At 38.6% G+C, this 25498-nt stretch overlaps 1 protein-coding gene across 6 annotated transcripts in view; it reads left to right on the forward strand.

Annotated features, from left to right (window-relative positions):
• Window positions 1-25498, forward strand: part of map2k5 (mitogen-activated protein kinase kinase 5) — a 324671-nt gene that overhangs the window by 161468 nt on the left and 137705 nt on the right. For all 6 annotated transcript variants that reach the window (XM_072278042.1, XM_072278043.1, XM_072278044.1 and 3 more), the window contains 3 exons: window positions 6924-6992; window positions 7099-7180; window positions 13855-13916. In XM_072278042.1, coding sequence (XP_072134143.1) covers window positions 6924-6992; window positions 7099-7180; window positions 13855-13916 — 213 coding nt within the window. The remainder of the gene's footprint in view (window positions 1-6923; window positions 6993-7098; window positions 7181-13854; window positions 13917-25498) is intronic.

A 25498-nucleotide genomic window follows, 5' to 3' on the forward strand; every position in this document is an offset into this window, starting at 1 on the left:
TCATCTATTGGTGGGTTCTTAGGTGGCTGGTGGGCACGTGGCCAAGTGGTTAAGGCATTGGACTAATGACCTGAAGGTCGTGAGTTCGAGCCCCAGCCAAGGCAACATGTGTTGCGTCCTTGAGCAAGGCACTTAGTCACACATTGCTCTGCGACGATACTGGTGCCAAGCTGTATGAGTCCTAATGCCCTTCCCTTGGACAACATTGGTGTCGTGGAGAGGGGAGACTTGCAGCATGGGCAACTGCTGGTCTTCCATACAACCTTGCCCAGGCCTGCGCCCTGGAGAGTGAAGACTTTCCAGGCGCAGATCCATGGTCTCGCAAGGGTGCCTTAATGGTGACTGTAGGCCAGTCTGGGAACCACATATTCTGGTGCAGTGTGGGCAAGAGATGATTGTTCAGTTTCTCATTTTGCAGCTGCTACTTGCTCTCTGCAGCACAGCAGAGGTCATTCTCAGGTAGTGGAGCTTGCTCTTGAACAGATTTCCTCCATATGCAGTGTCTTCCCAGTTTTTAGATGAATTTCTTCAGGCTGATTTTGATATTATCTATGAAATGTTTCCTTTGCCCACTAGACCCACTCTGACCTTTCTTCAGCCGGGAATAAAGGATATGCTCAGGAAGATGTGCGTTAGGCATCTGGATGACATGATCTATCCATCAGATTTGGTATTGCTTTATTGTGGATAGACAGGGTTTAGCGGGACGTGACTACCTTAGATGGGCACCTTGATTGACATGGACAAGTTGGTTCTGTACTGTATGACTCTGATTTCAGGGTAATCAGGCAAGCTAAAGACTAGCAGATTTGTACAGATGTATCATGGGAGCATTTTGACTGGTGGCGTCACCGCCTGGTATAGAGGCTCCAATGCACAGGATTGAGAATAGCTATAGAGGGTTGTAGATTCAGCCAGCTTCATCATGGGCACTAGGCTCCCCACCATCAAGGACATCTTCAAAAGGTGATGCCTCAAGACGGCAGCATCCATCATGAAGAACTCTCACCATCCAATACTTCTCTTACTACCATCAGAGAGAAGTTCCAGGAGTCTGAAAGTGCACACTCAATTTTTTTAGGAACAGTTTCTTCTCCGCCTTCAAACTGATGTACAGACCCTCACTATTTTGCTCTTTTTGCATTATTTATTTATTTTTTTAATATATACTTAGAACTTGCTGTAATTTTTTATGTAATACACTGCTGTTACTGTGGAGCAACAAATTTCACGACATTCTGTATCTCAGTGATAATAAGCCTGATTATAAATCTGAAACAGTGTTGTAACTGTTGATTGTTCTGTGAATAACAATAATATTTGTTCTTCAGACCAGTATGGTTGTAAATTATGCAACATTTAAATTTTGCATGCTGAATATTAATACCACTGTGGGCATCCATGTAAAGAAATTTAAATGGATTAGCTTAATAGTCACATGTCCATTGAAACATCGAAACATACAGTTAAATTCATTGTTTTTCAATGACCAACACAGTCTGAGGATATGCTGAGGCAGCCCACAAGTGTCGCCATGGTTCCAGTGCCCACAACTTACTAACCCCTACATTTTTGGAATGTGGGAGGAAACCAGAGCACCCAGTGGAAGCCCACACAGTCATGGGGAGTACTTATACCCAATCTTACAGCTGGTGCTAAAGTGTTGTGGTAAGCACTTGTAAGGGCAACCATACACCAGATAGTATACGCCAGAGAGCTTGACAGTCTACTGTATTATGGACCACCTACAGTAGGCACCTGAAAGCCCTGGGACAATACCACCAAAGATCCTTGTGAAAGTTCTTGAGGATCAGCTGGAAGGACGGAAGTATGTACTAACATCAGCATAGGAGGCCAACGTGAACTATACCTCCGATATGATAAAGCAATACAAACTCTGTTTCATAGGTCATGTCATCTGGATGGCTAACTCGTGTCTCCCCAAACAAGTCCTTTACAACCGTAGAAAGAAGGTCAGTGTGAGCCCCTGGTTGGGCAAAGGAGACACTTCAAAGATAACATCACAATCAGCCTGAAGAAGTTCAAAATTACATCTAAAGACTGGGAAGGCATTACACTCAATAGATAGACTTCAAGGAAATCTGTTCAAAAGGGAGCTGTGCTACATGAAAACACCCTCCATTGTGCCGCACAGAAGCGGAATCTGGAAAAGGAGAGACTGAACAACCAAAAGATCCAACCACTAACCACAGCCACCACTTATTCTTGCCCACCCTGCACCGGATTGGCCTCTACAGTCACCTGAAGACCCACCAATAGATAATCCCTTAGGAGAGCATCATACTTGATTCAGATGATCACACTACTAATACTATGCTAACTGCTACACTACCATCCCAATCTTTGATAAAAAATGCTAGATCAATAATTGTCTTGAAAGACATGTATTGAATTTCCCATTTGGCACTAAGTCACTCGGAAATTGGTTCAGAATAGCTCCACTTTAAGCTAACCAAATTTTCAACAGCAGTGTTCCTCTTTGGAGTTACATGAAGAAATTTCTCAGTCGTGATGTGCCTTTGCCATGCTAAGAGACATTGTGATATAATTCCTGCTGATTCTGTTGACCAAGTGGGTAAAAGTGCCTCCTATTAAATTACACAGTGCAGACAGCCTCGGGTTTGATTCATAGTCGAGCTGAACTTAGCTGAAACAGAAATTAATTTGCCTCAGCAAATTTTAAGTGGAAGAACTAGCTTGCAATTCTGTTCCTGTGTACCCAGTTCAGACTGAATTATTGACAGCTGTGTTTCTGTGAAATATTTTCCTGACGTTGCTTTAACAGTCTCCTTCAAAGGACATCCCTGTACACGATGACATCTCCATCTTCTGTTTGGCCTCACAATTTTTTCACATATTCATCTGTATCTGTAACCAGTTTGAACTGTTCTCTGGTACTGGAGTCAATCACAGCATGTGTGACCTTGTTTCTTTGACATTTGGCCCAACCAATACTCTTATTTTTTGCTCTGTCAAGTCTGGCTACCTGATAGAATCGGGTAGCTGGTTCAGAGGAGATGGAGCATGTGACAGGAATTGACTGAAGCAGATGGACAAGCTGAAACAGAAATGATGAGTGTGACACACCCTCTCAATAGCAGGCAAGAACCTAATCATCAGGCATTAGATGTTCTCACATTTGTTGTATGTGGCACAGGTGTGGTCTATATTCTGTTCCTGTGCTGTGGTAGTCACCTAAAACGCCTTGGTATTGGTTTATTATTGTCACATGTACCAAGATACACTGAAAAGTTCAAAAGTTCAAAGTAAATTTAAAGTACATATAAAGTACAAAATTACTATTACATATTACAAAATTACTATATATTACTATTTAACTATTTATGGTTTTATTACTATTTATTATTTATGGTGCAACTGTAACGAAAACCAATTTCCCCCAGGAACAATAAAGTATGACTATGACTATGATATAAAGTACAAAATTTTAGTACATGCATGTCACCATATACAGCCCTGATATTTGTTTTCTTGTGGGCATACTTAATAAATCCAGAAACCATAATAGAATCAATGAAGGACTGCATCCAACAGGGCAAACAAACAACCAATGCGAGAAAGACAAAAATGTGCAAATACAAAAGAATAAAAAGAAATAATAATAATAAGTAAATAAGCAATGAATATTGAGAATATGTGATGAAGAGTCCTTTAAAGTGCGTCCATAAGTTGTGTGAACAGTTCAGTGATGGGGCAAGTGAAATTATATTCACTGGTTCAAGAGCCTGATGGTTGAGCGGTAATAACTGTTCCTGAACCTGGTGGTGAGAGCCCGGAGACTCCTGTACCTTCTTCCTGATGGCAACAGTGAGAAGAGAGCATGAGTTGGGTGGTGGGAGTCCCTGGTGATGGATGCTACTTTCCAGCGACAGCACTCTGTATAAATATGCGCAATGGTGGGGAAGGCTTTACCCTTCTTTCATACATACACAGTATGCAAGCTTTCTTGCATACTGTTTACACAGATCAACTCATTATACAGTGCATGGGGCTAAAATATGGTAAAACAATAACAACCAAAAAAGTGTAGTGCAGGTAAGTGATGAAGTGCAAGTTCACAACGAGGTAGAGTCTGATAACAGAGGGAACGAAGCCTTGCTTGAGCCTGGTGGTGTATGTTTTCAGACTTTTGTATCTTCTGCCCAGTAACAGAGGGGAGAAGAGAGATTGTCTAGGGTTCTTTGATTATTCTGGATGCTTTACTGAGGCAGCAAGAAGTATAGAAGAGACCTTAGAGGGGAGGCAATAAAATTAAATACTTCAATGCCAAATTGGGATATCACTTAGCTAAGTCCCAAGTATATCATTGGTTTTTTGGGCTCAATACTGACCCCCATCTGGCTCTCAACGTTCCTCCTTTGCCCCTAATCCTGTGCTGTTTCTTGTGATCACGTGCAGAGCAGTTACCATACCAAGCTGTTATGAATCCAGACAGAATGCTGTTTCGTTTGGAAATCCAGATGGATCATATCTTTTTGGTCTCCAGAGTCACGGAGAAAACATGCCCAATATGGTTTTCATCTTGATGGTCACACTTGTATTTATCTGCATTAAGCCATGCATAGAACTGAAGTACAAAAGACCGAAAGAGCTTCTGCCTGTCTTGAGTGTTGCAAAGGATAACTTTATCTTGTTGCAATGCAATGCTCTATTCAGTTCGACCTTGCAGCACCACTTGTCCTTTGTTTCAAAAAAAATTATCTTAGTCCATGAGGCAGTGGTCAGCACAGAATGACCTGCAGCCCAGGAGGATGACACAGTGGATTCTGAGAGATGGTTTCCTGAGCCCTCTGTCAACGTCATTCAGTAGATTACTTCATTGCCTAAACTTGCAAACCAGCACAAAGACCTCACTTGGCTAGCATTGAGAGAGGCCCTCCTCATCAGATCCTTCCTTTACAGCTAGCATCTCACTCCTGTTGTATATTGCCAGCAAAAGGCCAATAACCCATCTCCTCATGGACTATACATTTGCTAAATGTCTAGAAAAGGATGCCACAATCTTTGACAAGGTTTGTACTAAGCAATTTTGTTATAGGATTCTATGATTCTCATTCTTCTGAACTCCAGCGAATACAGGCACAAAGTGTCAAACACTCCTCATACAAAGTACATTAACCCAATATCACAGACGTAAATAATTACTGTTGATGGCTTAGGCCGAGAAATTCATTTGTTTTCCTTTTCTGTGTAAATCTGAAAAATTAACTGAGTATTTCCAGAGTGCTTTTCATATAGGATGATGCCACTTCTCATGGAATGGTAAAATCAGACCCTTGATTTGGGATTGACCATTGTTAGGCATTCCTGAGATAAATCAAATTAAATACCTCAACACCAAATTGGGATATCACTAAGCTAAATCCCAACTATACCATTGGTTCTTTAGGCTCATTAACTCACTCCCATCAGGCTCTTGACGTTCCTCCTTCGCCCCTAATTCTACCAATGTTTTAGCCCCTCCCCTTCCCCCCCCACCCCAGCACAATGCCTGCTTCTTGTTTCTAATGATTTCTTCCTTCACTACCCAAAGTCAAATCTTTCAGTGAGGCACCTCACCCCGTCCCAGTCTTTCAGTCAGGTCACCCCCCTCCCCCCACCATCTAACTTCCTAGTCCCAGTCAGTCAGACACACTTTCAATTAATCCCCCAACCAGTCATTTTCAGATTCAGATTCAGATTTATTTATCACATGTACATCAAAACAAAGAGTGAAATACACTGTGTTAACAACTAACACATCCAAAGATGTGCTGGGGAAGCCTGCAGGTGTCACCATATATTCTTGCGCCATCATAGCTTGCCCACAATGTTCGGCAGAGCAACAACAATAAAACTAAATAAGACAACAACAGCAAGATAAACTCCTTTCCCACCCACCCAGCTACCCAATCACACACACATAGGACTTCAGCCCCAGGACCGCTGGGCTCCAGACTCGCAGACATTGGACCTCCAACCTCCAGTCCTTGCCCAAACTTGCAGACGTCAGAACTTTGACTTCTGGACAAGCCAACCCAGGGGCTTTGAACTTTGGGTTTCTCCCTCCAGACACGCCAAGTTGGAGGGCAGAGCAGTAAGCAATCACCCACACACCTTACCCCTGAATCCCACATTCAGAGGATCCCACTCAGGACTCTTCATCCAAGCTGCACGGAGCTGGAGTGGAAATGTTTCCATCAAAAGCCAGGGGCAGCATGGTAGCAAAGTGTTAGCACATCACTATACTGCACTTGCTGTAAGATCAGGGTTTGATTCCTGCTGCTGTCTGTAAAGAGTTTGTACATTCTCCTCCTGACCATGTAGGTTTTGCTCAGGTGCTCTGGTTTACTCCCACGTTCCAAAGATGTATGGGTTATGGTTAGTGAGTTGTGGGCATGCTGTGTTGGTGTCAGTTGTGTGCCAACACTATGGGCTCCCAGCACAATCCTCACTGATTTGATTAGTTGCAAACAATGCATTTCATTATCTATTTCAATGTATGTGTGACAAATAAAATTAATCTTTATAAAGAACCACCTTGATGTCCTGATGCAGAATTTTGACCTGAAGCTTTGATAGTTCCTTTCCCACCCTCTTATGTTTGTTCAGCAGATCATGTGTTTCTTACCACAATGTTCAATGGAAAGCTCCCAATCATCTCTCATACTAAACTTCCATGCTCAGCCTTGGTCCCAGGAGGGATCTTAAAATATGGAAATACTTAGTGCTGTTTCAGTGGTACCCAAGGTTGATGGTGAAGTTTGGAGAGGCAGGCCCATGACTGGAAGTGTGATGCTGCAGCCACTATCAGGATGCATTAGAATTTCTAACTAATGTTATTTTAAAGAAACAACTTTAGGAAATTACCATTTGACTAACTTTTTAAAATTTTCTTCCAGGTTATTCCCTTAGACATTACACTGGAGCTTCAGAAACAAATTATGTCTGAATTAGAAATTCTTTATAAGGTAATTTTGCAGCACCAGACTGCTAAATTTAACTTTGTTTTTAAATCATTCACATTGTAATACTGTTTAGTATAATGTTCTATTTTTTTCATTCAAATGATTACAGTGTGACTCATCATATATAATAGGATTTTACGGCGCATTTTTTGTGGAAAACAGGATATCAATATGTACAGAGTTCATGGATGGTGAGTTTGAGGGTATTTTAAAATTAAAATATTTGTAAGGTCCCAAATGAATAGGGGTATTGTTTTTTGTTTGTGTTGCAAGCTCCTGGGCATGTGGAAATTCATGAAATGTTCCTTTCTGTCAAGGTATGTAAATGAAAATAAGAAAATAAATGAGGGCACCAGAAGGATTATAATGTAATAGAGAAAAGATAATCTAACCCCAGATTCTGTATTGTGACCTCCTGTGAAAATGCTTTTCACTTTATCAGCAATAACTTGTTACACTTAAGCTGCGGAGCTGCTGTGGATTTATCAGTGAATCTAGCTTGATGTGATGCCACTTGAACTATTAGCTGAAACCTGATTTAGATGGCAAATAGGCAACATTTCAATTTGCAATATAGCTTAAAGGATTCATAAAACGTTTGATGGTTGTATCAGATTCAAATCAGGTTAGGTTGGTTAGGCTTGTGTGGATTTCTGCATTTGGCATACAAAATGATATCAGTACTTAATGAGTACCGGTAGGTAGGTGTTATATTCAAGTTAAACTGCTAAATAACATGCAAAACAGTCATATAATTGAGCTTCATCCATTTTTAAAATATTTTTGGGCATTAGTAAAGATAAAAAGTAATTATTTTGTTAGACAGGATTTCCAATAGTTTGGGTCATTTGTTCACCATTGAGTCATTGATCTAATCTAAGTGAGCGTGGTCTCACTGGCACTCTGAAACACCAAGGTTTTGGTTTCAATAGGACTGAACAATGCTGCGGATGTGGCTGTACGGGTACTGACCCATGCTGGGACTACAGTTTCACAAGTAAAACCCACACTGGAATTATGATTTCAAAGCCACAACCAATGCTAAGAGCATTACTTCAGAGGCACTGAATTTTTTTGTGTGTAATTAGAGTTCCAGGGGCAGTAGCTCAGGTCTGGAGTATGACTCAACATTTTAGGAATTTTCTTCCCCTCCTCCATCATGTATCTGAATGCTCCATAAACACAATCTTGCTATTCGTCTTTTGCTCAATCCATCCATCCATCGTAACTTGTAGCAATTGTTATGTCTTGCACTGTACTGCTACTGCAAACCAACAAATTTCATAAGTCAGTCGTAATAAATCAGATTCTGATTATGATTTTGTGGTGCCCTACACTGTATTAGAGTGATCACTCCATAGGCAATGATCAATGCAAGAGGCATTCCATAGGTGAATCCACACACTGCAAGTGTGGATTTTAAAGACTACCTACCTCCAAACTCTAGTTGCAATTAAACTGGATTTCCCACAGATGTTCATGCTTATGCACCTTCAAAGAATGGTGTCTTGCCGTTATCTTCTTTAGTGATAATTTATTAATTTCTGACAACAATAGGTCGATCATTCACTTGGCTTTTACTTTTAAAATCTTTGTTGAGAGATTAACTGTCTAGAGTATAGATCCACTACAGGTTACGACAGGGTCCCATATCTGAGAATTGTTCGTAATCCAAACAGTTCTCAAGTCGGAAGTGTGGCTCCCCAGCAATATATTTAAATAAAAACATAGGTCAACCAAAGACAATGTGCTCTTAAACTAGTGTGCAGTTACCTCAATTATTCAGATATTGTCACAAACCAAATTCCCACACAGCAGAAGATGGCTGCAGCTTCACAGCAGAGAGCTAGTTCATCCTGCCAGTCTCGCAAACATTCGTTCATACATATGGCTGTACATAAGTTGGATATTCATAACCTGGAGAAGACCAGTTTCTTTCCCCCTAATATCCAAGTACAGTGGATTCCAGTTATTTGCGACACATCAGAACCAGCGCATTTTGTCCCAATAAAGCAGCTGCCCAGTTAGCCGGTTTCATGAAAAAAGGTATATAAAGATAAACTACCAATAACTGAGTAACAAATTATGTATTTGAATAAAATACAGAACAAATTCAAACATTATCAATGCTATTATAGTACTATAAAACTGTTATCGACAGAGGAATTTGTGCAGTATATGCTGCTGTGTGCTTTTGGTTGTCTGAACATGAACCTAGCATAGATAATGAACTGCCTTCATATCATGCTTTTGACAAATGCATTCTCCAAATTTTCATTTTCATTGTAACATTCAAGATGATTGTCGATATCTTCAAATTCTTCATAGTAGTGCAGCCTGCAGCCATGGACACAGCACTAGGTTGATGCCTATGGCTGCAGCTATCGGCTCCTGGACTGGCTTCACTCGCCTCGACGGCTCATGGCTGGACTCACTTTTGGGATTCTGCAGTTTGATGTTTAATGTTCTCTGTGTTATTTGGTTTTTCCCGCATGTTTGATAGTCTTGTGTGGGGTTTTTCTTTAAACGTGTTCTATGGTATTTCTTTGTTTTGTGTTTGCCTGCAAGAAAATGAATCTCAAGGGTGTATACTGTATACATACTTTGATAATGATTGTATTTTGAACTTTAACTTGTTTCATTCCTAGCAGTTTCTGGCATCTCCAAGTCTGAATACTTGAACCCACAGTGAGCAAAACAATTCTGAATTGTCTTACAGTTTCTTCCTCACCAACTTTCAGTGACAAAAATGACTGCTTTTTGAACACAAGTACACACAACTGACGCTATTTAAAAACTGTTTGCTGGAAGCACGATGCAGTATCTTAACGGCCACACAAATGTACACATCTGATGCTCCTTAGAAACTGTTCAGGAGCAGTCTCTTGCCCCAATTAGGTGGCATAGTGTCCCAAATAAACTAAGGAAATCCCAGTTATTTTTTCCATTAATTTTTGTTCTTTAAGGAGTTGTCCCAAATAAGCTGCTGTCCTGATTAACTGATGGCTTAATTAAATGGAATCTACAGTATATCGAAATAGCATTCCTAATAGATTACTTTTATCATGCATATTCCTTCAATCATAGAAGTGTGCTATCTGATCTACGATAACTGCTTTTACACATATCCCATTACAAGTACATGAATGAGAGGGGTACGGAGGGCTATGGTCCAGGTACAGATTGATGGGATGAAGCAGCATAACAGTTTGGTACAGTCTAGATGAGCCAAAGGGCTGTAGTGCTCTATGACTCTACAACTAAGTTGATTGGCAGCATAACTGTGTGATTGTTATGCCTTTATTCAAGAAACTGATGGTTTAGCAATGTTTACATAAAATAAATGCAGTGGATTCCAGTTAATTGGGCCATCATTTAATTGGGTCAGCCACTTATTTAGGAGAATACTTAAAGAACGAAAACTAACCAAAGAGACGGCCAGGATTACATTTGTTTATTTGGAAAATTATGCTGCTTAACTGTGATGTGACTGTTGCCAAACAATTTCTAACTAGCATCAGATGCATGCACTTGTGGGGCTGTTAGACGCCACACTCTGCTTAGACTGAACAATTTTTAAGTAGTATCAATTGCATGTGTTTGTGTTCAAAAAGCAATGATTTTTGTCATTGAAGGTTGGTGAGAAATAAGTAGTAAAACAGCTTAGGACAGTTTTGCTCACAGCAGTTTCAAACATTCAAGCTTGGAGATGCCAGAAATGGCCATGAGTAAAAATTAAATAATTTCACTACATCAACAAGTTAGTAACTACGAGTAATTAGAAGGTATTGACAATCATCTTGAACGTTACAATGAAAATAAAGATTTGGAATATGCTATCATTGATAGATTTCACAAGATCACAAGACAAAGGAGCAGAAGTAGGCCATTCAGCCCATCGAGTCTGCTCCGCAGCTCCCCCATGAGCTAAACTATTCACCCATCTAGTTCCAATTTCCGGCTTTTTCCCCATATCCCTTGATACCCTGACTAATTAGATACCTGTCAATCTCCTCCTTAAACACCCTCAATGATCGGGCCTCCACAGCTGTATGTGGCAACAAATTCCACAAATCCACGACCCTCTGGCTAAAAAAATTTTTCCTCATCTCTGTTTTAACTGGGTACCCTCTAATTCTAAGACTATGGCCTCTTGTCCTGGACTCACCCACCAAGGGAAACAACCTTTTCACATCTACTCTGTCTAACCCTTTCAACATTTGAAATGTTTCTACGAGATCCCCTCTCATTCTTCTATACTCTAATGAATACAGTCCAAGAGCTGACAAACGCTGCTCATATGTTAGCCCCTGCATTCCAAGAATCATCCTTGTAAATCTTATCTGAACTCTGTCCAACATCAGTACATCCTTTCTAAGAATTTGTATGAAGACAGTCCATTATGTACACTAGGTGTCTGTGCTGAGTTTGTTCATTTACAGTCAGTCAAAAGAATGTGTACACTGGATGAATTCCTCCATTGATAAGTACTAGGAACTAAAAAAACAGTTTTATACCACTGTGGTGGTATTTATAGTGTTCTAAGTTGTTCTGTATTTCATTTAAATAAATGACTTGTTACTCAGTAGTTTGTCTTTTTTATACCTTTTTAACCATTTCCATGAAACTTCTGCTAATTGGGCAGCTGCTTAATTGGGCCGAAGTGTACTAATTGTACTGCATTGGGCCACAATAGGCTACAATTTGCCTAATAGATTACTCGGCCTTGGATTACTTGGACAATAGTAATACCTATGCTGTTTATTGATTACAGCTGTAACATATGGATCTATTTCTTATAGAACAATGACCCCCCCCGCTTCGCACTACGACTTGATCTGTTGTGTGCACGTGCACTGTTGTCTGTGCATGCGCATTCTTTTTTCTCTCACTCGCTACAATGTGAATACACCAGTTAAAGCCATCTCCCGCGTGCATGCTGTTAATTAATTGATATATAGTTGTACACAGACACAACAAATTGATGATGAGTACGAACCTGAATGTCAGAAAATATCACAAACTGCACCAACAGTTGTGGGACAAAACAGCAAGAGTTAAACAGCACCAGAAAGCCATCATGCATGCTAACCAAGGAATGCATGAGTACAGTGCATAGTAACAATGAAAGATGAGCTGAATTTAAAGTGAAAGTAATGTGGTGATGGCTTCAGTTTTGAAAGTTGATGAATATGATAGCGCTAATGAAGGCTGGGAGTCGTATATGAAGAGGGTTGAGCTCTATTGTAATGTGAACAACATGGAGGAGCAAAAGAAAGCCCCTATACTTAGCTTAATGGACCCAAGAACATACAGTCTCTTACGCAACCTAGTAACCCCTGAAAAGCCAGCAAGCAAGTCGTTCAATGAAATTGTTACAATTTTACAAAATCACCTGAGCACTAAACTGCTGGTAATAGCTAACAAATCTAGATTTTACAAAAGAAACCAGTCAAAAGATGAAAGCCTTTCTGAGTACATTGCAGAACTGCACAAACTTTCCCAGTACTGTGACTTTAGAGGTGGACTTTCTGATGCATTAAGGGACAGGCTTTTATGTGGCATGCATAGTCAAAGCACTCAGAAGAGGCTACTGTCAGAAAGAGATGTAACCTTAGAACAGGCATTGACTATTGCAGTGTCATTAGAGACTGCAGCAAAGGATGCAGCAGAACTACAGAAAAGGAGGTTAGAATGTGAAATGCACAAAATGTCCCTGAATGTTGCAAAAAGCCAAAAATGTGGCAAATGCTTCCATGATGCAAAAGACTGTTGGTTCACCTGCACACAAAAACAGTGCAGTGAACAATGGCAGAAGGTGCTCTGGAGTGATGAGTCAAAATTTGAAACTTTTGGATCAAATAAGAGGCACTTTGTCTTTAGAAGATCTGGTGAGCACTACGTAGATGAGTGTCTGCAGCTAACAGTGAAGTATGTTGGAGATTCCCTGCAGGTTTGGGCTGTATTTCTGCAAATGGAGTTAGTAATCTTGTCAGAATTAGTTAGGTCAAGCAGATTCTCATCCATCATGCAATGTCTTCATGGAGGTGTTTGATCAGTCCAAACTTCATTCTGCAGAAGGACAATGATCCCAAGCACACAGCCAAGGTTATAAAGAACTATCTTCAGGAAAAAGAAGATCAAGGAATTCTGCAACAGATGGTGTAGCCTCCAGAGAGCCCTGATCTCAACATCATTGACACTGTCTGAGGTTACCTGGAGAGATAGAAGCAAGCAAGACAGCCAAAATCTGCAGAGCTGTGGCAAGTTTTCCAAAATCCTTGGAAAAATCTACCAGCCAGTTTTCTTATAAAACTGCACAACAGTGTACTTCAGAGAATTAATGCAGTTTTAAAGGGTGATCATACCAAATATTGATTTGATTTAGTTTTTACTGTTTACTGCTATTATAATTTTTTTAATATTTAGCAACTTCACTTCACTATTTTTGAAAGCATCTTCCCTTTACAAATTTTTTTACATGTGCCTAAGTCTTTTTACATGTTACTGTAGGGCAGTGATATTGAAGCTGATTATGATTCAGTTAACCGGAATCCACTGTATTTCAAAAGTGACTATTCAATTTTAGATATGTCAGTAAGCTGGGTTTAGTTAGGAACAATAAATCTAATTTGGATTTGGTTAGGGACAAGAAATTAATTGCTAATTATCTAAAATTGCAATTGTAGTACTGTTTAAGTAACTTTATGCTTTAAGTAATTGTTTGTTGTATTTCATCTTGAACCAAATAGCTTTCTGGTATATTATTCAGTTACAGCACAAAGGTAATTTAAGAAATGCACAGTTGATTGTAATAATATTTATTAAACTGATATTTTCCCCCTTATGTTATTATTTTGTTCAGGAGGCTCTTTGGATGTATATAGAAAAATCCCTGAGCACGTACTAGGCAGAATCTCTGTTGCAGTAAGTTTAAATATTTTTTAAAATTTACGTTAACGTATTTTGGAAATATGCATTAATTTTATCTTGAGTAAGGTTAATTGTGGGAAAATGTCATGACATCAGATATTATTGAGTCATTTATTTTGTATATATCATATCTTTATACACACCCAGAAGAAGCTTGGGTGACAGACACAAATTGCAATTTGCATAATATCATGGCCTAGGGGATGTTTGGAATTGTAGACATGGTTAACTGGCTAAAGATTACAGGTAAGTCTTGTAAAAGTAATTAGATGTAACACTTCTATAATCCTGGGCTGGTTGGGGACATCCTAATGGAGTTTGTTTTTAAAACCTTTTTCTGCCTACATCTGAACTCTTCATTTGCTGAAGAACCCATAACAGCAGGTACAAGTGTGGCTTATTATTAGAACTTAAAGACATTTTAGTATAATATTTCATTGGCTGGCTTTACAAGGTGAAATGTACTCAAGGGATTCTGCATTTCAGGGTGTTAGGACATTTATTTATGCTTGTGATTTGCCATTCTGCAAATTCCCAATCTCCCAGCTGTCTACTATGTGATAATGCTTAGCTGTTTGCAGGGTCTGTTAGAGGCCCAGTTATCTAGGAGTCTCAGACTCACTTTGGATATTATGATGCTTAAATTACAATAGTAATTTAAATCCTTCAAAGATGCTTCTTAAATGTAAGTCAATCTTTTTACTCTGCTTCATCAAATATATGTCACCTTACAATCTTTTTGTTCCTGTGTTATTTTTTAAGACTTCAGTAGTTAAAAAGTAATGAAATTAAACATATTAAAGACTCTGTACTTGTTGGAAATCCAGAGTAACACACACATAATGCTCAAAGAACTCAGCGGGTCAGGCAACATCAAAGGAAACGAATAAACAGACAATATTTTGGGCCGAGACTCTTCACCAGGACTGCGTGTCCTGTTGAGGGGTCTTGGCCTGAAATGTTGACCATTTATTCATGTCTATAAATTAAACACCCTCCTGTGTGCTTGTCAAGATTAAATTTACTGTTTATATAATAAACAGTAATATATAATTAAAACAGATACACAAATTGTAACTTTAAGCAGTTTTTTAATAACCCACAAAAAGCTTTGCTTTGATTTGATAATTTCCACAAACCTTACAAAAGACTTGGGTGAAGAATAGATCATTTTGGAAACAAGTAGACTCTCAATCCACGCTAAGTTCTTTATAATTTGAATATCTTTACTTTGGATTTTAAAAAAAGCACCCATTCTTCAGGTGAGTGTGTCAGTCACAAAGGGCACAGGATCCAGGCTCAATCTGATCTCAAAGCAGCAAAGCATAAATAACCGCCTCTCCAGAAAAGGGCCACAGACGGCAACAAATCCTGGGCTCAGTAGTGAATTCTACACTCTCTTGCTTGCTCAGAACTGGCCATTTCTACCTGTGATCACATTCGATCGGATTATTTTTTCCATCGGATCGTCTAGAACAAATTGGGAATTCTTGTGTGGTATTGTATAGATGGGAAGATAAACACTATCTCAGCAAAGCATAATTCACAGAGGGAAACTATAAAAAAAAATATGTGGGAGATAAGGTCACAATGTTGCATCTGGAATCTTGAATCCATTCTTACTTCCAGTGTTTCTCTTCTGGCAGAATGGAATTAGCTCACCAGTGTTCATTTAGCTTGTTTTTTTTGTATTAAAGTAATTGTGATTTATTGTGGATTCAAGTAATATGCTTCTTCAATTTGAAATGAAATAATTTCCATACAAAGTGCCAGACAAGGAATCCTTCAGCGAATTCCTTCCCCAGTTTACTTAATTGGCATGTAGTACATATAACGTGGGATGAAAGCTTGATTTATGATATTTAGAACAAAAATATTGTAGCATTCCTCTGCTGCTTATTTCAGGTTAACTTTTTTTGCCAAAAATGGATTTGTGTATTTAAACATGTTAAGGCATTCATTATTAATATTGTTAAAGAATCCCAATCAAGCATGATTTGAATCATTATTTAAACAAAAATCACTAATCCATACATGAGATTGTTGGTTTTACAAATCAGTCATAGATTACGGAGCAAGAACGTTTCTCTCAACTTTCTGGAAGTTTGATTTTATTTAAAATGTCATGCATATGTTTTTGTTAAGCAGTGAAGCTTGGATAATATATTTAGGAAGGATACCAAGAACTTCAAGGAATACAAAAAGAATTTACCTGGAATGTTGAAAATTTACTTAAAAGGAGAAACTATGGAAAATTAGAGCAGAAAGGAAGGTTAAGTTGTGACTATACTTGTGTTCAGAATCCCAAAAGATTTATAAAAGGGAAGCCATTTCAAGTAGTGACAATAGTTCCAAGCTGAACAGCTAGCGTTTTTCTGCCTAGGTGCCAGAATGTTCGGGATTTCCTTGTAAAGGTCCAGATTTGCTAGCGGTTTCTCAACTGTGGTCTTTTGCTAGACTTCTCATGGAATCCATCAGTGGAACACAAAGTTACTGTAGCTTTACAGCACTTGATTTGGGGAATTGGTTTGCTGAGCTTATCACACGGTGAAGCAAATAACTTAAAATTTCATGCTATCCTTTGCTCTCACCGCGAAGAATTTTCATTTTTGGAAAAAATACTCATTTAAAATAATTCTGGATTAAAATTTTCATTTTCTCTCAGTATTTTCTTTCTCTTCATCATGCTTTTCTGTCTGGCCAATCACACTTCTGATTGCTGGATGGTTGTATTAGCTCAGGTGCCTAGGTCACCAAAGGGGAATACTATACCTTGAAAAATAAAATTTATGAGCAGCTCTGACTAATACATATACAAATGACTTCCAATCAAGTCTTGCTCAGGGAAAGAGGACTTAAATAGAAGAAAATTGCCTGTCTTTTCTAAAAATCATTTACTGAAAGTGTTTCTATCCGATTATTTTGCTTCAGTAGAATACTGCATAGTTTTTTTATACAGAGTTAGCTTTGTGGTTTATTTAAAGATGTTTTGAGATAGTTTTATTCATAGTTTGAATAGTGAAAACATTTTCTCATAACCAGTTGGCATAAAACTAAAATCTAAAAGACTTTGCCATTACATTGGTTTTTCTTTCATCTAGTTTTTTTTTTGTTTTATTTTTAATAAGAGAAGATGTGATAATTCTAAGGATTGGGGAAAAGCTCTGCAATTTAGAGCACTTAATTATAGGTTGCATTTTTTTCCACATTGGCAGTCTTATTCTGACATTCATTATCCCTTGTAGTGACAATTAATTTAAATCCAAGTGATCAAACATCGACAGCTATTAGTCTCAGCTCATTCTAATTCACAGACCTTCATTTTCACAAAGTCCTGTAATTATCTTTGGAAACTGCCCAAGGCGACGGAGCTTCCCTTTGAAAATTGGCTTTTGTCAGTAAATTGGTCATGATTTGCTTGTTACTGCAGTAATTTAATGTATAATTTTATGAGATCATATATTTGCACAGCCAAAATGGAAGTATTTAAATACACATATTGATTATTGAGTTGACAAACAAAAGTTTGAGCATCAGTGCATCTTACTTGTGAATCTCAATTACCACCTCAATACTCACATTAAATATTTTTGGGTAAACTCTGTTTTTTTAAGGTGCTATTCTTGTTTTGTTTCTCTCTGTTGACATCTTTGGGCAGTTTCACAGGGCTGACTGTGATTATGTATGAGAGCTGTGAGCCAAAAAAGGACTCAAGTCATTAGAAGACTGCACGAGCTTTCACTGTCTCTTCATTCTATTTACTTTAATGTGCTTCCCTTCCATCCTGTTCTTGGATTGATCACTTGAATAATCAAGAGTAGATAACTGCACCCATCTCAACACTAACCTGATTCCACAACCTTTGGACTCACTTTCAAGGACTCCACAACTCACATTCTTAGTATTATTTATTTATTTTCTATTTATAGTTTGTATTTGCACAGTATGTCTTCTTTTGTGCTATCATTGTTTGTCAATGTTTGTGTGCAGTTCTTGTTGATTCTATTGTATTTCTTTGCTCTACTGTGAATGCCCGCAAGAAAATGAATCCCAAGGTAATATGTGGTGACATATAATTAATGTTCTAATGACAGTTGATAACTAGAAGTAATCAAAGCACATTTTGTGAAAGTTATGTCTTTAGTAAGTAATTTAGCACAGAAAAAAATTTGATTTCCTTACCAGAAGTATTTTTGCTAAGCATATTTTATTATGAGTTACTTGTCCAAATTATGGTAACAAAGATGGCATTGGAGAGTGTCCAGAAGAGGTTCACAAAAATAATCCGGGGAATGAAAGGATTAATGTATGAGGCACGTTTGTTGGCTTTAGGCCTGTTCTCATTGGGTTTATAAGGATGAGAGGGGAGATCTCATTTAAACCTATAGAATATTGAAAGGCTGAGATAGACTGGATGTGGAGAGGATGTTTCCTATACTGGGTAAGTCCCGGAGCAGAGGCTCCTATGTCTTATGGCCTAAAAGCAGTTGAATGATTTATACAATATAATCCTCTTTTATGAAGTTGTAGAGTGGTAACATTTGCATTTTATTTTCACAAACCAAACTATTTACTTCAAATTTTCATGTTTTTAAAAGATCAGTGAATTTGGAAAATGCATTATCTTATGAGTTCTGTGCGCACCATTCAAACTCTTCATACTTTTTTAAGGTTTAAATATGGATCTAATCTTCTGCTAATGTCCATTTGTAGAATGATTTGTTGCTCAAAAATGCTAGAGGTCTGCCAAAGTCCACAAAGATCCTGTAAGAAGAGTAGGAGAGCATCGTAATAATATTGATCACAATGTAGTATGATTAGATCTACAGTGATACAAGTCAGTGCAGGTTCAGTAATGTCAAATCTATAGGAAAAGACATAATAGTTGAAAATGGAATAAAAGAAACTTAGAAAAAACATATTTAAAATGTACTATTAGATAGGCAAACAGAAATTGAAAAATTACTTTATCAAGGAATATTAAGAAATAAACTGTCTCATAGACACATAAATAACAAATGGAAATTGAGGGACTGCAATAGAATGAGCAATATAAGCTTGCAGAGAAATGCTTGAAGTATTTAACTATTCTTCCTCAGTTTTTAACCAAAAGAAAATAGGAAAATGATTTCAGTGATAGAAACTTAGGAAGATTATTAATACAGCTGAGGCAAAGAAAGTAAAATGAAAAATAGATACAGTGCCTATAAGACCATAAGACAAAGGGGCAGAAGCCAGCCATTCGGCCCATCGAGTCTGCTCCGCCATTTTATCATGAGCTGATCCATTCTCCCATTTTGTCCCACTCCCCCGCCTTCTCACCATAATCTTTGATGCCCTGGCTACTCAGATAGCTACCTATCTCTGCCTTAAATACACCCAATGACTTGGCCTCCACGGCCACCCGTGGCAACAAATTCCATAGATTCACCACCCTCTAGCTAAAAAAATTTCTTAACATCTCTGTTCTGAATGGGTGCCCTTCAATCCTTAAGTCATGCCCTCTCGTACTAGACTCCCCCATCATGGGAAACAACTTTGCCACATCCACTCTGTCCATGCCTTTCAACATTCGAAATGTTTCTGTGTGGTCCCCCCTCATTCTTCTAAACTCCAAGGAATACAGTCCAAGATCAGACAAATGTTCCTCATATGTTAACCCTCTCATTCCCAGAATCATTCTAGTGAATCTTCTCTGTACCCTCTCCAACGCCAGCACATCCTTTCTTAAATAAGGAGACCAAAACTGCCCACAGTACTCCAAGTGTGGTCTCACTAGCGCCTTATAGAGCCTCAACATCACATCCCTGCTCCTATACTCTATTCCTCTAGAAACGAATGCCAACATTGCATTCGCCACCTTCACCACTGACTCAACCTAGAGGTTAACCTTAAGGGTATCCTGCACGAGGACTCCCAAGTCCCGTTGCATCTCAGAACTTTGAATTCTCTCCCAATTTAAATAATAGTCTGCCCATTTATTTCTTCTGCCAAAGTGCATAACCATACACTTTCCAACATTGTATTTCATTTGCCGCTTCTTTGCCCATTCTTCTAGTCTATCCAAGTCTCTCTGCAGACTCTCTGTTTCCTCAGCACTACCGGCCCCTCCACCTATCTTCGTATCGTCAGCAAACTTAGCCACAAAGCCATCTATTCCATAATCCAAATCGTTGATGTACAACGTAAAAAGAAGCGGCCCCAACATGGACCCCTGTGGAACACCACTGGTAACCGGCAGCCAACCAGCATAGGATCCCTTTTATTCCCACTCTGTTTCCTGCCAATCAGCCAACGCTGTATCCACGTATGTAACTTTCCTGTAATTCCATGGGCTCTTATCTTGTTAAGTAGCCTCATGTGTGGCACCTTGTCAAAGGCCTTCTGAAAATCCAAATATACAACATCCACTGCATCTCCCTTGTCTAGCCTACTTGTAATTTCCTCAAAAAATTGTAATAGATTTGTCAGGCAGGATTTTCCTTCAAGGAAACCATGCTGAGTTCTGCCTATCTTGTCATATGCCTCCAGGTACTCTGTAACCTCATCCTTGACAATCGACTCCCAACAACTTCCCAACCACTGATGTCAAGCTAACAGGTTTATAATTTCCTTTTTGCTTCCTTGCTCCCTTCTTAAATAGCGGAGTGACATTTGCAATCTTCCAGTCCTCTGGAACTATGCCAGAATCTTATCAACTTTTGAAATATCATCGCTTATGCCTCTGCAATCTCCACAGCTACTTCCTTCAGAACACGAGGGTGCATTCCATCTGGTCCGGGAGATTTATCTACCTTTAGATTATTCAGCTTCCTGAGTACTTTCTCTGTTGTAATTGTGATTGCGCACACTTCTCTTCCCTGCCACCCTTGAGTGTCCGGTATACTGCTGATGTCTTCCTCAGTGAAGACTGATGTAAAATACTTGTTCAGTTCCTCCGCCATCTCCTTATCTCCCATTACAATTTCTCCAGCATCATTTTCTATCGGTCCTATATCTACTGTCACCTGTCTTTTACTCTTTATATACTGGAAAAAGCTTTTAGTATCCTCTTTGATATTATTTGCTAGCTTCCTTTCATAGTTCATCTTTTCCTTCTTAACGACCTTCTTAGTTTCCTTTTGTAAGCTCTTAAAAACTTCCCAATCCTCTGTCTTCCCACTAATTTTTGCTTCCTTGTATGCCCTCTCCTTTGCTTTAACTTTGGCTTTGACTTCTCTTGTCAGCCATGGTTGCATCCTTTTTCCATTCGAAAGTTTCTTCTTTTTTGGAGTATACATGTCTTGCACCTTCCTCACTTCTCGCATAAACTCCAGCCACTGCTGCTCTGCCGTCCTTCCCGCCAGTGTCCCTTTCCAGTCAACTTTGGCCAGTTCCTCTCTCATACCACTATAATTTCCTTTACTCCACTGAAATACCAGCACATTGGATTTCGGCTTCTCTTTTTCAAATTTCACAGTGAACTCAATCATATTATGATCACTGCCTCCTAAGGGTTCCTTCACCTCAATCTCTCTAATCACCTCCGGTTCATTACACAATACCCAATCCGGTACAGCTGATCCCCTAGTGGTCTCATAAGCTATCTTCCTTGAAAGTTTTCATGTTTTATTGTTTTACAACATTGAATCACAGTGGATTTAATTTGGCTTTTTTGACACTGATCAACAGAAAAAGTCCTTCGTGTGAAAGTGAAAACAGATCTCTACAAAGTGAACTAAATTAATTACAAATATCAAACACAAAATAACTGATTGCATAAGTATTCACCCCCCCCCCCTTTTAAAATGACACACCAAATCATCACTGGTTCAGTCAATGGGTTTTAGAAGTCACATAATTAGTTAAATGGAGATCTGTTTCTGGAGACCTGTGTGCAGTCAAGGTGTTTCAATCAATTGTAGTAAAAATACACCTGTATCTGGAAGGTCCAACTTCTGGTGAGTCAGCATCCTGGCAAAAACTACACCATGAAGACAAAAGGACACTCCAGACAATTCCACAAAAAAGGTTATTGAAAAACACAAGACAGGAGATGGATACAAGAAAATTTCCAAGTCACTGAATATCCCTTGGAGTACAGTTAAGTCAGTCAGTTAAGAATATGGCACAGCTGTAAATCTGCCTAGAGCAGGCCGTCCTCAACAACTGAGTGACTGTGCAAAAAAGGGACCAGTGAGGGAGGCCACCAGGAAACCTATGACAGCTCTAGCAGAGTTAAAAGCTTTAGTGGTGAGATGGGAAAGACTCGCATACAGCTGTTGCCCGGGTGTTTCAACAGTCACAGCTTTATGGGAGAGTGGCAAAGAGAAAGACACTGTTGATAAAACTCGCATGAAATCTCAGCTTGAGTTTGCCAGAAGGCATTCGGGAGACTGAAGTCAGCTAGAAGAAGGTTCTGTGATCTAATGAAAACAAAATTGAGTTTTTTGGCCATCAGACGACATGCTATGTTTCATTAAAAACACACCATCCTACCTTGAAACTCGGTGGTGGCTGCATCATGCTGTGGGGATACTTAACTGCAGCAACTCTGGAAGGCTTGTGTAGGTAAAGGGTAAAATGAATGCAGGAAAATACAGGGAAGTCCTGGATGAAAGCCTGATGCAGTCTACAAGAGAACTGCAATTTGGGAGAAGATTTGTTTTTCAGCAAGACAATGACCCCAAGCATGAAGCCAAAGCTACACAGAAATGGCTTAAAAACAACAAAGTTAATGTCCAAGTTAGAGTCCAGACCTCAATCCAATTGAGAATTTGTGGCTGGACTTGAAAAGGGTTGTTCATTCATGATCCCCATGCTTGAAACAGTTTTGTAAAGAAGAATGGGGAAAAATTGCGGTGTCCAGATGTGCAAAGCTGATAGAGACCTAGCGACACAGACTCAAGGCTATAATTGCTGCCAAAGTTGCATCTACTAAATATTGACTTGAAGAGGGTGAATATTCATACAATCAATTATTTTGTGTTTTATATTTGTGATTAATTTAGATCACTTTGTAGAGATCTGTTTTCACTTTGAAATAAAAGTTTTTTTTTCTGTTGATCAGTGACAAAAAAGCCAAATTAAATCCTCTGTGATTCAATGTTGTAAAACGATAAAACATGAAAACTTCCGGAGGGGGAAGGGTGATTGAATACTTTTTGTAGACACTGTATCTTATAAAATTGTGGACATGGGAGGTTAAGAGAATATTTTCAGTACTGGCAGAACCCAACACAAAGGGAGACAAACACATTGTAATTACTAATGAAACCTTGAAAGAAATAACCTCCCATAGTGAGGATTGTTGTTGCAATGGCACTTTCTACTACGGGAAGTGGTGAGGTAAATAGATTAGGCATCTACAAAAAAAATTTAGGCAGGTGCATGAGAGAAAGTGAAATAGAAATGCGTTTAAATTTCAAAGTAAAATTTATTATCAAAGAACATACATGTCACCACTTGCAATCTTGAGATTCTTTTTCTGCGGGCATACTTGGCAAATCTTAGAGGTGCTGCAAAGCTGAGAATAGGTAGATGAAGAAGATTTACTCATGGAGAATAAACAACTAAACAGACATTTCAGCCCATAAGGCCTGTTTCCATGCTGAAAAGACTGTGTTAAATGCGAGTGTTTATGATCCCCTTCATAATTGTTTGCTATAGCAATTCATAAACACAAGAGGTTCTGCAGATGCTGGAAATCCAGAGCAACACACACCAAATGCTGGAGATACTAGGCAGGTCAAGCAGTGGTTTTAGAAAATATTTGATAATAAGATCTTTCGTAACAATTTCTATCACTTAAGTTTTGGAAGTATTTGACACCAAGAAAGGAGGAGAGAGGATTGAAGATGAATATTGCTGGACATTAGTTACAGTACAAGATGAACAAAAGAAGGTCTTTCTCAGGATTGGCTAGTTTTTTATAAGCTTCCTTATGAAACGTTTCTTCTAAGCCTACAAATTCAGTGTGCTTTAATCCAGGGAAATTTTCAGTCTAAATCCCACAAGTGGTTTTGGTAAAGGTTAATATGTGCATCATCAGTGCCTACTTTTCAAAATATTGTATTGTCCATAAATTGTGCTGGGAAGTACAAGGGTTGTGCTTTTTTTATCATTTGATGTTAATTTCACGATTTCCACCTACTTGCTGGTTTTGTTTATTTTACACAGCTTGCAGTACCAAGAACTATTCCAAAGTGTTCCCTTGTCATTCTACTTGCAGTGTTCTGCTTTGAGAATTTATTAATAAATGTCAGTTCAACATTAGGCAAATTTCCATCTCATTTGCAATGCAGAATTTTCTTTGACTGCATTTTCTGCTCAGTCTGCTCCAGCTCTATTTTCTACAATATATCACAAAGGAATGCAGAAATTTGCATCATGACATCATACAACCAATCCATGCATATAAGGTAGATGTATTTATATTTATTGTGTTTTTTTTATTATTTTGTTCTCCTTTACACATGTACTGGAAATGACATTAAACAATCTTGAATTTTGAATACAAAAACATAGCTATTTCTGACCAAGATGATAAGCAATTGAACCTAAAAATGTGATGGACTGGAGCAGACTAGATGGTCCATCGGGCCTGTCTTATACAGTCATGTTACAATTAGACATTATTATCCCTATTGCTCCCACCTCCAGACATGTAACCCCCTGGGAGAACTAAATGAACAGATTTTAAAAAATAATTTTGGGGGGAAAAACTTGGGAAGTTCTTCTCTGACACCAAAGTAAACAAAAAAAATTCATTAAAAAATCCACAATGACCATCAAGCAAATAACCCAGTGTGCGTTGGTGCCATTCCCTGCCATATGCATGGTGTTTTTGGGAAACTATGTAGAATTCCTTGAGAAACGTGTATATTGTTCCTTAGGTTTACTATTGAAAATACAGACATAAATTAGACTTGCATATTCCCAACTCTGATACTAACCACTTGGTAGTTTAAGTATTTCTTTGCTACGAATCAGGATCAAGTTTATTATCACTGACATGTCATGAAATTTGTTGTTTTGCAGCATCAGTACATAAAATGCGCTATAAATTACAATTTAAAAATATATAAAAAGTAAGTAGACCAAAAAGAGAGCAAAATAGTGAGTTAATATTCTTCCGTTTATGAACTGTTTAGCAATCTGATGGCAGCAGAGAAGAAACTGCCCCTAAAGCACTGAGTCTGTGTCTTCAGCCTCCTGTAACTCCTCTCTGATGATAGGAATGAGAAGAGGGCATGGCCTAGGTGGTGGGGATCCTTAATGACGCTTGCAGCCTTTTTGAGTCATTGCCATTTAAAGATGACCTTGATGGTTGAATTCCATTTACTTCAACTTTTAAAGAATTTCTTATTTCACATAACTCAGTAGAATGTCAAAAATAACATGAAGCATGCTGGTTTGGGTCCCATGTCAACTCACCCTTCTTAAGTAGTAGTTGGCCATTATGGTAAATGATATTGTTATGGACATTTGTCAGTTTTGTTGTGTTCTTTTCGCCTAATGCATCTAGTTTATTATGTTAAACTGTCCTGAGATTGTATCAGTGAATTTTGGGTATTAAACAGGCAAAATAAGTTTTG

Source organism: Mobula birostris, chromosome 14 (assembly GCF_030028105.1).
Source record: "Mobula birostris isolate sMobBir1 chromosome 14, sMobBir1.hap1, whole genome shotgun sequence".
Classification (NCBI taxonomy): Eukaryota; Metazoa; Chordata; class Chondrichthyes; order Myliobatiformes; family Myliobatidae; genus Mobula; species Mobula birostris.